Genomic DNA, 11,595 nt, shown 5'->3' with positions numbered 1-11,595 from the left:
AGTCAAGCGTCTTTTTCTTTTATTTTTTAGGTGTATGTGCATTTTTACTTTTTGTACACTTAGATACTATGTAGTACACAAACTTATATTATATTTGGTCAACTAGACCATTTCATTGGTTTTTTTAGAGGCGATTAAGCTATAGGTCTATGCAGCCTTAACGGGAATCTGGAAAGACTGGCGATAAGTGGTGTTTATATATATATATATATATATATATATATATATATATATATATATATATATATATATATATAGAGAGAGAGAGAGAGAGAGAGAGAGAGAGAGAGAGAGAGAGAGAGAGAGAGAGAGAGAGAGAGAGGTTTGTTGGACGAATTGTCTACGTAGCTAAGACATCGTAAGTGATTTTCTGTACTTGACACTGCATTACTGTTTACTAAATACGCAAAGCATGAATAATTCCCTGTAATGTTGTTCATGAAAAGCCTTTTCCTCAACATTATTTGCGTTAATCAGTATTGCCTGTAATGCATTTCTTACAAAGAATAATAATAGCCTTCTTTCATAGACCTATATTTATAAATCTCACTTACAAATGCTGATAGCATTGGGAATATAATTGTAATATCATTTGATTTAGTAATATAGAGCTACAGTATCCTAGAAAATCGATAAAAAAAAAACCGCTGAAAATTTCTCTACCTCTCCTTTATCGAATTCCCTTTACCTTTGGGAATAACTTATACCCAAGGGAATTAAACTGATATGTACATCTGCTCCGACCAGGATTCAAACCTCTGCCTCGTAGGTTTGATACAGAGGTAGGCAGTCGACTTATCCATTCGGCTATCCGCTGTGCAATTCATGAAGGAAATCTGAGAAAGAAATAAGAAAAATAAACCAAGGTTCAAGAGCAGGACAACTCATGGCAAATTTTTTGTCACTCGGTCAAGCTTACTTAGACTTATAGCAAACCATACATTGCCTCAATAGATGAGTAATTCGACACTGTACTGCAGTATTGAGACAAGATCTTTGAGAGTATAGTAATATATCCATAAATCCCATGGCAATGTTTTCTGCCCGAGAATCCTTCTCCTATTTGGCGCGGATAGACCTAATCCAATTGTCCTTCCATAAGTTGCATTACAGCCAACGCGATCTGATCATTTAGTTTTTCAGTGGCCACTGACAGACTGTCGAACTCTTCCCGTTTCTTTTTCCTTCCATAATTTCAGAATATTTTTTTGGTCTTCAGGAGGGATGAGCACGGGCAAAAAATTGAAGTCATCGTCCATCTTCAATTACGTTCATTACAACCCTTGTACTTATTACAGGTATATTTGTGACAGTTTTGTTGTCATGTTTTTGTAAAGGATATATATATATATATATATATATGTGTGTGTGTGTGTGTGTGTGTGTGTGTGTATAATATATATATATCAGAAAGTCATTGGAATGTAATTGTTACTATAATTTACTAGGCATCCAAGTCCCTACAAATTATCAATATCGGTCTAACGTTTGATAATATTAACAGTGTGATTTAGCCTAACCCAGGTTTGTATCCTTTCTCTGGCCACTGTTTACCGTATCTACTGTTAACAAAAGCTTCTTCAGAAAATACGAAGACTTGATTAAGGTGAGATAATTAATGTAAATGGATGAGTGCAAAGATGCTCTAATTCTCAGTCAACGCAAGCTCGAGGTTCCACAAGAAAGGGCTAGTCCTATTCAACGGGAAATCAAATTACCTCACTACTGCGTGGTCCACCGTTCATTGGGGCTCCCTTGGGAATACTCTCTGTAGAGACGCCTTGTTTTCCCAACGGAATAATTTTAAGTGATTTGGGACTGAGTCACATCCCATTAATTGTGTTTGAATGTGTGCAAACATGGTGAATGATTGAGTTATGTGTGGGCAGGTGCACTTAAAAATGATTCCCGTTGGGAGTGAAAGTTATTCCGAAGGCAAATTGAATTCGATGCTTCAGGTATTAGAGGCTAAATGTTCGTGAATGGGAAAAAATCACTTGTGTGTTAAGGACTTTTTTATCATTTTATTTAAATGGGAATAGACCCAACTATGGCATAGTTACAGATGATAACGTTAAACCGAACATCAAACGGTTTTTTTTTTTCTATTCGTTATGACTGCCTTCCTTGCAAATCTCTCTCTCTCTCTCTCTCTCTTCTCTCTCTCTCTCTCTCTCTCTCTCTCTCTCTCTTTCTAGAATATTCCTCACTTTATTTTTCTTTTTTCGTTGAACTTCTGATCGCCATGTCTGTAGAAAACATCAAGTAGACTAATGACTACCGACGCTAAGAGAGAGAGAGAGAGAGAGAGAGAGAGAGAGAGAGAGAGAGAGAGAGAGAGAGAGAGGATATCATCTCCCTCAAATGATTCCCCGAATATCAAACTTTTCCGTCTATTTTGTTATTTACTTCCCTGCTAATTATTTAGAGATTAACTTCCGTCATTTGAATGAGTCTCAGCTGAAAGTCTCAGATTTTGGGGCTTAGAGGAACACATTAAGAAGAAAAGCCGTAGAATTGTAAGGGAGACATTCTCGCTTATTATCTCGTTAATTAGTTATGATTCTTTTCTCTCGTGTGTTTAGAAAACGAGGTGCGCTAATTAGATAGCGAAAGTTATTCTTGAGGCTTACTTGCTTCTATGAGCACGCCACGGACAACGTGTTTGCGCATATGTACATATACGGCTGATGGAGTATATGAGGTTTGAGACATATGCAGGTCCTACTCATATATATACGGCTTTTAATCATGAGTATCAATACTAGAAATGTATAATTTTTTGTGAAGGTACAGAACAATTACGGTTGCATAAATCAAGCTTGATAAATGCAAATCTAATTCCTTAGTGTAATCGGCGGAGGTCAACTGGATAAGTACGTTTTAGCAAACGTTAATTCAGTTAATAAACCCAAGAGAGGTAACCGAAGGACTAAAGATTCTGGAAACACAGATTACGAGAGTGAATTCCAAAGTCTAGAAGAAAATGGCATTAAGTTAGGGAAGACAAACCTAGTAACTTTCGGGTGTATTAGAGGGATAGTGAGTCTGGGAAAGTCGAGGTTGAATACGTCTCAGTTGGTTGGTTGGTCCACACCGGGACTCTCATACCTAACGACATAGAAATAACTGAGAACGCTTTCAGCGCCTTAGGGGCACAGCCAGTCAGGGGAAAGGGGTATGAGCGTTCAGTAAGGCAGGGAACAGGTCTTCAAAACGTTAAATCTGTCAAATTTCCTTAGACCCTTTCAGAAATGTTATATGGAACCACATCAATGAATTCACTCGAGATTAAGTAAGGCTGACAGGTAGCTCGTTTCCAATGGAGGCTGAGAAGGAAAGAAAATTGAGTTTGGTAGAGCAAAAACATTGGCAAATCAAGATGGTTTTGAAGGAGGTCCTTCCAACACACACACACAAAGGAGAGTGAAAAATTACCTAGGAACACCTTTGCATGAGAAAAGGGGGAGGAAATCCAGCAAAAAGCCGAAAAAACTGCTCCTTTCCATTGAAGGTTTATCTAGTAGGACCTTATTCAAACTAAACTTTCCTACTAATCAGCCCCTCCTTGATCTAAGATGACCCAGAGTAACTTCGGCTCTTTCCGAAATTAACCCGAAAACTTTTTTTCTCTCTCTCTCTCTCTTTCTCTCTCTCTCTCTCTCTCTCTCTCTCTCTCTCTCACACACACACACACACACAAAATAGCAAAAAAAAAAAGAAAAAAAACCCTGGCGACAGAATGCCTTCAGAAAAAGGTGTAAAAATGAAACAAGACGGATGTTTAAATAGAAAAAGTGGTTTTCATAGATCGATGTTGCGTTACGTAGCCTACTCATTAAGTGGAAATAAGGCCCCCGTGGAAACAGAATCCTCTTCTGTATACCAGATTGCGGTAAAGGTAGTACTCATCTGCTCGTAATTAGTTATTTTTTTAACGTTCGTTTACTTGTGATAATTAGTGGCGTGCATGTCAACCGTGTAAGGAAAATTAGATTAATGACGATATAATTCCAAGAAGATGAAAGTTCACGATAACATTCAAAGGTATAAACACATCAGACGTCATCAGACTAAATTTAACCGCAAACGCAACTATACTGCACTTTTATTGACTAAAATAGGCTGTATATGGGTGTGTGTGTGTAAGCATGTAACTTCGCCATTTCATTCTTCTTTATCACTATAACATGAACTCCAGAAAGATTTTTATGGAAATCGTGTTTTATTCCATGCATACATAAACACATACGTAAGTTTATATATACATTATGCATATACATGTGTGAATATATATACATATATATACAGTATATATATATGTGTGTGTATACATGTGTATATATGTATACAATATATATATTTTATATATATATATATATACATATATATAATGAACAAGAGCATCTCTCACTGATGCAATTTTAAAAGCCACATCACTAACATCCATGAAGATATTATACCTCGATTATAATACATGCGTAAACACAACATCAGTTTCACATACTCTAACCCTCAAGGCCTAGATTGTCCAAAGGCGGAACATAGAGCAGAACGCTGTCAAATCAAGCCGGAAGCAAGTTCGGTAACTAACCGAACGTAGTTAAAGACAAGGCTAGTGTAAACTTACTCCCTTTGCCTAATCTCAGATTATGTGGAAAGTCACTCTCGCAAATCTCTCCGGCCACTTAGGAGCGCCGTTGTCACCTCTCCTACCTCTCCCACCTGAGTGGGGTCTGAAGGGGTGTGACTGTCCCGAGTTAGAATTTGGAATATTCATCGAGGTCTTCCAGAAAATTAATTTGGTTTTTAGCTATTTTTCTTGCGTGGGCTAGTCTCTGCTTCCGGACGGAACAGCTTCCTTGAGGGTATCGTGTAATCGGGACTTCTTAGGAAGTTCAAGCGAAGACGCAGTGCATTACTGCCCTAACACAGTTCTTCTTGTGTCGTAATAATTTACTTTACATTTTTATCTACTTATTTTTTATTAATTTATGTTTTTGATAAATAATCTCTTCTTTCTTTCCGTGTTTCCCGGTACCTTCTGTTACTTCTTTCTAATGAACGCCATATTCTTTGGAAGCTTGAATTTCAAGTCGATGGCTCTGTGATGGGCTCGTTCATATAAAAGTGGTTCGTCTTTTGAATATTAATAATGATAATGATACTTCGTACTGGGCAGCTTTCCATACTGTAGCCTTCGAGCATGTAGCAGCAGCAGATTAGCTAATAATACTAATAGTAATATAATAATAATAAAACTTATACGCCCGGTTGAGTAGGCGAAATATAGGCGCAGCGGCACGAAGAGTTCCATTCTTTTCAACGTAATAATAATAATAGTCATTTGTGTTCTTCTTTGTATTGCATCAACTATTTTTATTTCCATTTTTAATTTGTTTTTTTGTTATTTTTGTCTGTATGACATTAAATATTTTCATTTCCGTTTTTAATGTATTCTCATTCTTAATATTTTGCATTTATTTTCAAAATCTTCCTCTGATTTTGTACTGTTTTTAGCTAAAATAACGATAAGAATTCTCTCTAGGAGGGTTTTCGTACCTCGTGATTGATACGTGTATTGGTTGGAAATACATCTGAAAGCAGGTAGAACTATTTCTTAAATTTGTTAAATTTTCCCAATTAGTTCTATAACCCATTTAGTTTAATGTCAATAATCATTCTTTTTGCACGATCACTTGTGGGTTTCTGTAATGCATGTTAATAAAAATGAAGGCTTTCGTAAAAAAAAAATCAGAAAACCGACATTTATATAAACTGGCGTTACAATGATTGTGGTCATTTGCGCCTTATCCAACGAGTATTTTGTTATAGAACCATACAAATTATCTTTAATAGAGAGAGAGAAAAAAAATTACCGTGAAACTTTACATTTTTAATTGATTGATTGCCGATACATTTGCTCCACATATTTTGTAATAAAAAGCTTTCAAATAATCCTGGTGACATAATGGTGACTTTTTAAGTATTAAAATTGCATCAAAACCTGTAGATATATTCTATATCCGTAAGAAAACACCGGTCATGAAAAAGACAACTTTTCAAACAGCAGAGTTGCATCAAAATTTGAACTCTATTATATCCCTAAAATAATTCTCTCCCTTAAATCGAGTATTTTTTTCTTTATCTTTATGAGTTCTTATATCCATTAGAAAAACTTTCTCCCTTAAAAGCAAGGATTTTTTGCCAATCTTTAAATAATACAGCATCAAAACTTGAAATCTATTGTATCCCTAAAAAAATTCTCTCCCTTAAATCGAGTCTTTTATTCTTTATCTTTATGAGCTCTTAGATCCCTTTAAAAAAACATTCTCCCTTAAAAGCGAGTATTTTTTCCCCATCTTCAAATAATACAGCATCAAAACTTGAAATCTATTGTATCCCTAAAAAAATTCTCTCCCTTAAATCGAGTCTTTTATTCTTTATCTTTATGAGCTCTTAGATCCCTTTAAAAACATTCTCCCTTAAAAGCGAGTATTTTTTCCCATCTTCAAATAATACAGCATCAAAACTTGAAATCTATTGTATCCCTAAAAAATTCTCTCCCTTAAATCGAGTCTTTTATTCTTTATCTTTATGAGCTCTTAGATCCCTTTAAAAAAACATTCTCCCTTAAAAGCGAGTATTTTTTTCCCCCATCTTTAAACGGTACAGCAGTACATAACAATATTGCACAGTCCGGCGTCGTCGGTGAACGTCGTTTCGTGCTCCACCTCGGACGCCAATCCGCAGATTCGGTTAGTTCCAGAACAAGCGGCCCACAGGCTGTATTCGCCTGTCTTAGCTGTGGAAGACGAGTGGAAAATGAAATTTGGATGAGTATGTCCTTGGAATCGTGAACCTAGATTCAATAAGCCAATGCAAAGTGGGAGGTTATGCTCAAAATATAGAGGAGAAATAGTGTTGGTTTTACGTGCATGCATACAAGATACCTATAAAATAAATATACTGTATGTATATGCATATATATATGTATAAATATAATGTATGTGTGTATATATAAATTTATATATATATATATACATACATATGTATGTGGGTGAGAGGGCGAAGTGCGCGCACGCTTTCATCGAAACACCCACAAATTTTAATTTAGGAGACAGTGATCACCTTTACCATGAAAGCCTGACAGCTCAAATTCATTGTCTTACCATTCTGAAGCGTTGCCTTGATGTGGACTGCTTCCATTTCGCGACCACCGATGACGACCTTCTCGCGAGCGACCTCCAGGTTCTGTGACGAAGGGAAGAATTACTGACTAATACTTTAAATGAAGGACTGTAGTCATATGTATCATTCATGGAGGTGAGTGTAATAAAAATAGTCTACAGGCAACAAGCCCCAGATTTAGACCTGCCGTCTTCCAGTTCGGGCATTGGGCGTTGTACATAATGTTCTTGGGGCCCAGACATGCCCACTTGATCTATATATATATATATTGCATATTGTATATTTATATACATACATACATATAATATAAATTTCTGACTCACATCGGGACCGAACCCCAGTCTTTCGAGTGAGACTCCAGAGCGTTAGCAATTCAGACGTATGAACTTTGCGTCCGGATTGCTAACGCCCTGGACTCTCACTGGACAAAACAGGATTCGGTCCCGATGTGAGTCAGAAATTTATTTCTGTGAAACACGTTCCCATGTGTTCGTGTGTGTGTATAACTAGATAGATATAGACAGGTAGATGAAACTTACATCCTCTGGTCTCTCTTGTTCCTCTCCGGAAGTGAACCGTCCGTTGAGAACAGTTCCGTTGCTGCATTTCATCTCTAGATTGACCAGTCCCTCGTCGTCCCCGAAAGTGCCCTGGTAGGGCATGACGTCACCTCTCATGGCAACCATGTACTGACCTGCTGGGCATGATCGAATCCCTGAGAAAAAAAAAAATAGACAAGTTTTTAGGAGGTTCATGTGATGTGATTTCATTGTCAGATGAACACTGTCATTTTTTCATTATTTATTTTTATTACTTTACCTACTGGTAAAGTGCTTTCTTTGATAAAAAGGTAAGCAGTACAGAAAGACGTACAATAATAATAATAATAATAATAATAATAATAATAATAATAATAATAATAATAATAATAATAATACTAATAATAATATGTTGAGGCAGTATCCATGAATATTTTGAGATTTAACTCCCATTGTACCTTTATGAATAGCATAAGTTATTTCTTAGCAATATAAATCCTAGTTTTATTATGGATTCAAAGTAAAAGGAGCTTTTAAAAATCCGAGTAATATTCGTGATATTCTAGAATCATTAAATCGCTACAAGACATTTCTAATCTTTGATGTGGTTAAACTTTTCACGTTTCAAAATTTACCATGTTCCAAAGTCTCTTTTCAGTCTTTGCCTTTTCAGCAAATCTTTTTATCAGAATTTGCTTTCCAGTCCTATCTATTCTCAGACTTTGCTTTATCATCATGACTCTTTTCAGACTCTGCCATCCAGTCATGTCTCTTTTCAGACTTTGCCTCGCATTTCTGTCTCTTTTCAGAGCCACTTGACTGTCAAAGCTCTTTTCAGTCTGTCTGGAAGCCAAGGCAAGCTCAGACTTTGCCACTCAGCCAATTCTATTTAAAGACTTTACTGCTACGATCAACTTCAGACTTTACCTTAAGCATATTTATAGTCTTAGATAAAAAGTCTTCCTTCTCCCTTACCTTTCCACTCTCCGTAAGAGCCTTCTGAACTGATAACGCTCCCTACCAGGGCCCCATCCTTGTCCTGGCAGTAGAGTCTGACGGCGTTCAGGCCCGTGTTGTCAATGTGGCCCTCTTCGGAATACTGGAAAGAAGAAGAAGATTAAGAAGAAGGAGAAGATGAAGATGAAGAAGAAGAAGAAAAGGAGGAGGAGGAAAAAGAAGAAGAAGAAAGTAATCCAGGCTTTGGTAAAATATGCAAGTTTTTGCACGGTGCTGCCTATAGGACTGACCTTCTTCTAGTAGCAAGGAACTTATTTTCCTTTGTGTCCGACCCGATGACTTTTGAGCTTTGAAATACAGGTTATTGCTATAGATAAAAACAAAAATACAACTGTAGCCATAACCTACAGTTGTATTATTGTTTTTATCTTCAGACTCAAAAACAGTATCCAAAGGGAAACATGGTTTCATACATTGGGACTTGAGATGTTTAATCTGGACTGATTTCTACTTTTGAGTGTCTTTATAAACGAATTCACTTATAATGGTGATAATGATGGTTATGGTGTCAATGATAGTGAAAAATATAATGAAAAGGTCTGCGTGATGATGGAGATGATGATGATGCTGATGGTAATTAAGATGAGGAAAATTTTCCATTACAAAGCATAAACAAACTGACACATTGTGTGTGTGTGTGTGTGTGTATATATATATATATATATATATATATATATATATATATATATATATATATATATATAAATAAATATATTGGAAAATCTTGCAAGTTATAAATATATATAACATATATATACAAACGTACATAATTATGTACATATAATCTATATATATATATATATATATATATATATATATATATATATATATATATATATATACATGGATAACACGCATACACTATCCGCATACATATTCGGGTATATGCACGCCAACATGGGCACAAATAATAAACGCTTACCTTGACTTCGAAGGCTGAAACCCAGGAATTCTGAGCGCAGAGATCAGTGGGTCCCCAGTCGCCTCGGTCCAGTCCGTTATTCAAATATATTTCTTCAACTGGAATGGTTTCCTCCCCTGAGCCTGCAATTATTGCAAAGTTCAAGTAAGAACCTAGTCCTGAGAGAGAGAAACACAAAGAGAGAGAGAGAGAGAAAGAGCCTAATACCTGTAGAAAGATCTGTAGTGACAAAAACTTACCGTAGGCCAGGACAGTGAAGAGTAACAAGACTCGTGTTCTCATCTTCGCTTCTTGTGCTTGACTGAGGCCGTTGGCAGTTCTTGGCTTCTTAAGGCGTAATCTCGAACAGGTGTCATTTTCCCATATTTATTAAATTTCTCTTTATCAATTCGTGGGCCAGTGACAGGATGTACTGTATGTTGCACCACGCGTTTTTTGAGAAAGTCTGTTAAGTTATACTTATATATATATATATATATATATATATATATATATATATATATATATATATATATATTTTTAGGGAATAATTAATAATAATGATAAGAGACGATAAAATCAAAATGCAAGAAAATGTAGATTGAGCGTGGACTTTCCTTGCTGTTCAGGCATGTTATTTTTATTTACACACACACATATATATATATATATATATATATATATATATATATATATATATATATATATATATATATATATATTAAATTTAAGCCTACCTTTTGCTGCCTTTTTAAAGTTGTTCATTTTTTCCCCTCAGTGACATTTTACTTTCCTTTTAAAATATCAAACGCTCAAACTTTTTTCTTCTGTGCAAGGGTAAAACTCGTCTTCTATTTCATTATTCTCCTGGTTTACTCAGTTTCTTAATTTCCTCTCCTTTCACGATATCACCTAATCAAAGTCTCATCACTGGACTGAAGTTCACCAAAAGTCCAACGGCTATTTCATCCACTTTCTTTTAAATCAGCTGAGGAAAATTTATTGAATCATTTACCTTTTACTAACGCATCTAATTGTTTATTTGTTTTCCACCTTCCTGTGTTTCGTCCGTTTCATTTCCATAAGCAAAACGCCCAAACAAAAACTAGTTATTTTTTCCAGCCAGCATCCAAACTTTAAGTCATGGTGTATGCTTTAGACGATCTACCTGTTACCTGTCTAATCAGCAGCGTCAGGTGGAGTTTTTCCCAAACCTATCTCTTATCGAGTAAAAAAAGATAGTCCTTCCTTGTTCCAACCATTTTAGAAATATGAGAGTCAAAACTTCGTTGTATAATTACAGTATCCATTAACGTGAAACTCACTATCTTAGCACGTACTCGTATAGGTATATCTATATATCTAAATGCATAAGTGAATACAAATAGCACACTCACACAAAGATATTTATATTTATAAAAAATATATATATATATACATATATATATATATATATATATATATATATATATATATATATATATATATATATGTATACCTGTAGCATGAAACGTATACAAAATGTATGTATATTCTACAGCACTAAAATTCCTATTTAAACAGATACATAAGTCACAAAACATATATCTAATTGAATCTTACATTTCCTGCGACATAGAAAAATAAGCATAAACTAATGAACATAAATATTCCTATAACATTTGTATTAATCGGAGTAATGGAATTTGAACAGTGCCCCAGATGTGGGGCAAAGGGACAAAGTGAATGGCGAGGCACTTTAGTGTGGAGAGGTAAAGTTACCCGCCAGGTAAGCATTGCTTAGGTTAAATTCGGTTGGGTTAATAAAAATGCAACTGTATAATCGAGCTGAGAATGATGCAATCTGCCATCTGGCGATTTTCTCATGAAACAGTTGATAGTGAAAATGGATGAAAAATTAATTCATTTATTTCTTATCTACGTAAGCATCTGTTCAGTTTTGCGTGT

At 35.4% G+C, this 11,595-nt stretch overlaps 1 protein-coding gene across 1 annotated transcript; it reads right to left on the bottom strand.

Annotated features, from left to right (window-relative positions):
• Positions 1 to 5,883: 5,883 nt before the first annotated feature.
• LOC136848245 (vitelline membrane outer layer protein 1 homolog) lies at positions 5,884 to 10,049 on the bottom strand. Its single transcript, XM_067120608.1, has 6 exons — positions 9,909 to 10,049; positions 9,670 to 9,791; positions 8,706 to 8,829; positions 7,731 to 7,906; positions 7,173 to 7,254; positions 5,884 to 6,805 (listed from the first exon to the last, which is right to left on the bottom strand). Exons 1-6 carry the CDS (start codon positions 9,949 to 9,951, stop codon positions 6,663 to 6,665), a joined length of 690 nt encoding a protein of 229 aa, XP_066976709.1. The 5' UTR covers positions 9,952 to 10,049; the 3' UTR covers positions 5,884 to 6,662.
• Between the last annotated feature and the right edge of the window lie 1,546 nt (positions 10,050 to 11,595).

The sequence above is a fragment of the Macrobrachium rosenbergii genome, chromosome 18, assembly GCF_040412425.1.
Source record: "Macrobrachium rosenbergii isolate ZJJX-2024 chromosome 18, ASM4041242v1, whole genome shotgun sequence".
Classification (NCBI taxonomy): Eukaryota; Metazoa; Arthropoda; class Malacostraca; order Decapoda; family Palaemonidae; genus Macrobrachium; species Macrobrachium rosenbergii.
This window is presented reverse-complemented; position numbering and strand designations above follow the sequence as displayed.

What these genes read in the sequence shown, in the direction of transcription:
- LOC136848245 (XM_067120608.1), bottom strand. Translation starts at nt 9,951, where the DNA reads ATGAGAACACGAGTCTTGTTACTCTTCACTGTCCTGGCCTACG. An exon ending in CTTCACTGTCCTGGCCTACG is followed by an intron (nt 9,792 to 9,908) that starts GTAAGTTTTTGT and finishes CAATAATTGCAG; the next exon opens with GCTCAGGGGAGGAAACCATT. An exon ending in CAAGGCAACGCTTCAGAATG is followed by an intron (nt 6,806 to 7,172) that starts GTAAGACAATGA and finishes CGTCTTCCACAG; the next exon opens with CTAAGACAGGCGAATACAGC.